This window comes from Arachis ipaensis, chromosome B04 (assembly GCF_000816755.2).
Source record: "Arachis ipaensis cultivar K30076 chromosome B04, Araip1.1, whole genome shotgun sequence".
In the NCBI taxonomy this organism is placed as follows: domain Eukaryota; kingdom Viridiplantae; phylum Streptophyta; class Magnoliopsida; order Fabales; family Fabaceae; genus Arachis; species Arachis ipaensis.
In genome coordinates, this window is record NC_029788.2 from 20,259,867 (window position 1) to 20,261,569 (window position 1,703).

The 1,703-nt window shown below is 34.5% G+C and overlaps 1 protein-coding gene across 1 annotated transcript in view; it reads left to right on the plus strand.

The window, feature by feature from the left end:
* The window catches only part of LOC107639093 (isoflavone 2'-hydroxylase), a 3,020-nt gene continuing 1,767 nt past the window's right edge, over positions 451-1,703 (plus strand). Inside the window, exons 1-2 of the mRNA XM_021120951.1 lie at positions 451-1,006; positions 1,172-1,610. Of these exons, the coding sequence (XP_020976610.1) occupies positions 540-1,006; positions 1,172-1,610 (906 nt within the window). The 5' untranslated portion in view covers positions 451-539. The remainder of the gene's footprint in view (positions 1,007-1,171; positions 1,611-1,703) is intronic.

Below are 1,703 nucleotides of genomic sequence, written 5' to 3' on the forward strand. Positions count from 1 at the left end.
TATAATATATATCAATATTTTAACTATTATTTTGAGATGAAAATATTTTATCCCATTACACACTGTAACCACCATCTATTTAAAGCTAAATGTTTTTATCATGAATAAAGACAATATGCAATTCAATTATGTTGATTTTGCATGTGTATTACTTTTTTAATATAGGACTATGTAATCGGATAGTCTGCTTAATTACTTTATAAAAAAAATTTAAAAATTAAATTAAAGAGTTTATTTTATTTGTTGTAATTCTTTTATTTTAAAATTTACAAATGGGATGATCTAATTTTTATTTCTAAAAAATTAAAGAATCTGATATTTATTTTCCTAAAAATCGCAGTGTCCTATTTTTGCATTTTAAATCAAATAATATCACATTTAAAATTAACACTCTTACATTCCACAATGGTAAAAAATACCATCCTCACCCTATTATGAAAAATAACTTGCGTCTATTTAATGTGATTCAAGCAGCAGCAAGGATCAACTAACTAACCCTATTTCCATAATCAAAGTGCAAATCACAAAAACGATCCACCATGGAAATGGAACCCTCATTGTTCTACTCTCTTATACTCTTCCCAGTTTTTCTCTACACCACCTTCAAGCTTCTCTCTAAGAGCAGAAGATTAAGAAACCTTCCACCAGGTCCAACACCTCTTCCAACAATAGGCAACCTCCACCACCTAAAACCGCCGCTCCACCGCGCATTCCACCGCATGTCGCAGACATACGGCCCCATATTCTCCCTGTGGTTCGGCTCGCGCCTCGCGGTCGTTGTCTCATCGCCGTCGGCTTTCCAAGAATGCTTCACTAAGAACGATATCGTGTTGGCGAATAGGCCAAGGTCTCTGTCCGGAAAGTACATATTCTACAACTACACCACCGTAGGGTCTTGCTCCTACGGCGACCACTGGCGCAACCTCCGCCGCATCACTTCTCTTGATGTTCTCTCAACGCAACGGACTCACTCCTTCGCCGGAATCCGAAAGGATGAAACCGACAGGTCTCTCAACTTCACTTTTATCATCATTTTAAATGGAATAAAAAGAATATTTTGTATTGTATAATTATAATTTGTATTTTTTTTATGAGAATTTTAATGATTTTATTTGTCAAAATATGATTTTTATTATAAATTACCGAAAATCATCGCTCATTACATATATAGGTTGATGACAAAATTGGGGAAGGAAACAGGGTCAGAGTTTAGTGAAGTGGAGCTAAGTTCTATCTTTCATAATATGACTTACAACAACATGATGAGAATGATATCAGGGAAAAGATACTATGGTGATGACCATGACATGAAAGATTTGAATGAAGCCAAAGAGTTTAGGGACACAGTCACAGAGTTGCTTCAAATGGCAGGTGTTTCTAACAAAGCAGATTACATACCTTTCCTAAGGTGGTTTGACTTTGGCAATTCCCAAAAGAAGTTGAAGAATATTAGTAACAGGTTTGATGATTTCTTGAATAAACTCATCCATGAGAACCGTACTAGGAAGCAGCACCAAGAAGGTGAAAATTCCATGATTCACCATCTCTTGAATCTTCAGGAATCCGACCCTTACTACTATACTGATCAAATCATCAAAGGGCTAGCTCTGGTAATAATTTTATGTAATTACTAATTAATTATTATGTTCTACTTTCAGGCCAACAAAAATATTTTTATACTAAATTTTAAATTCTAACAATAT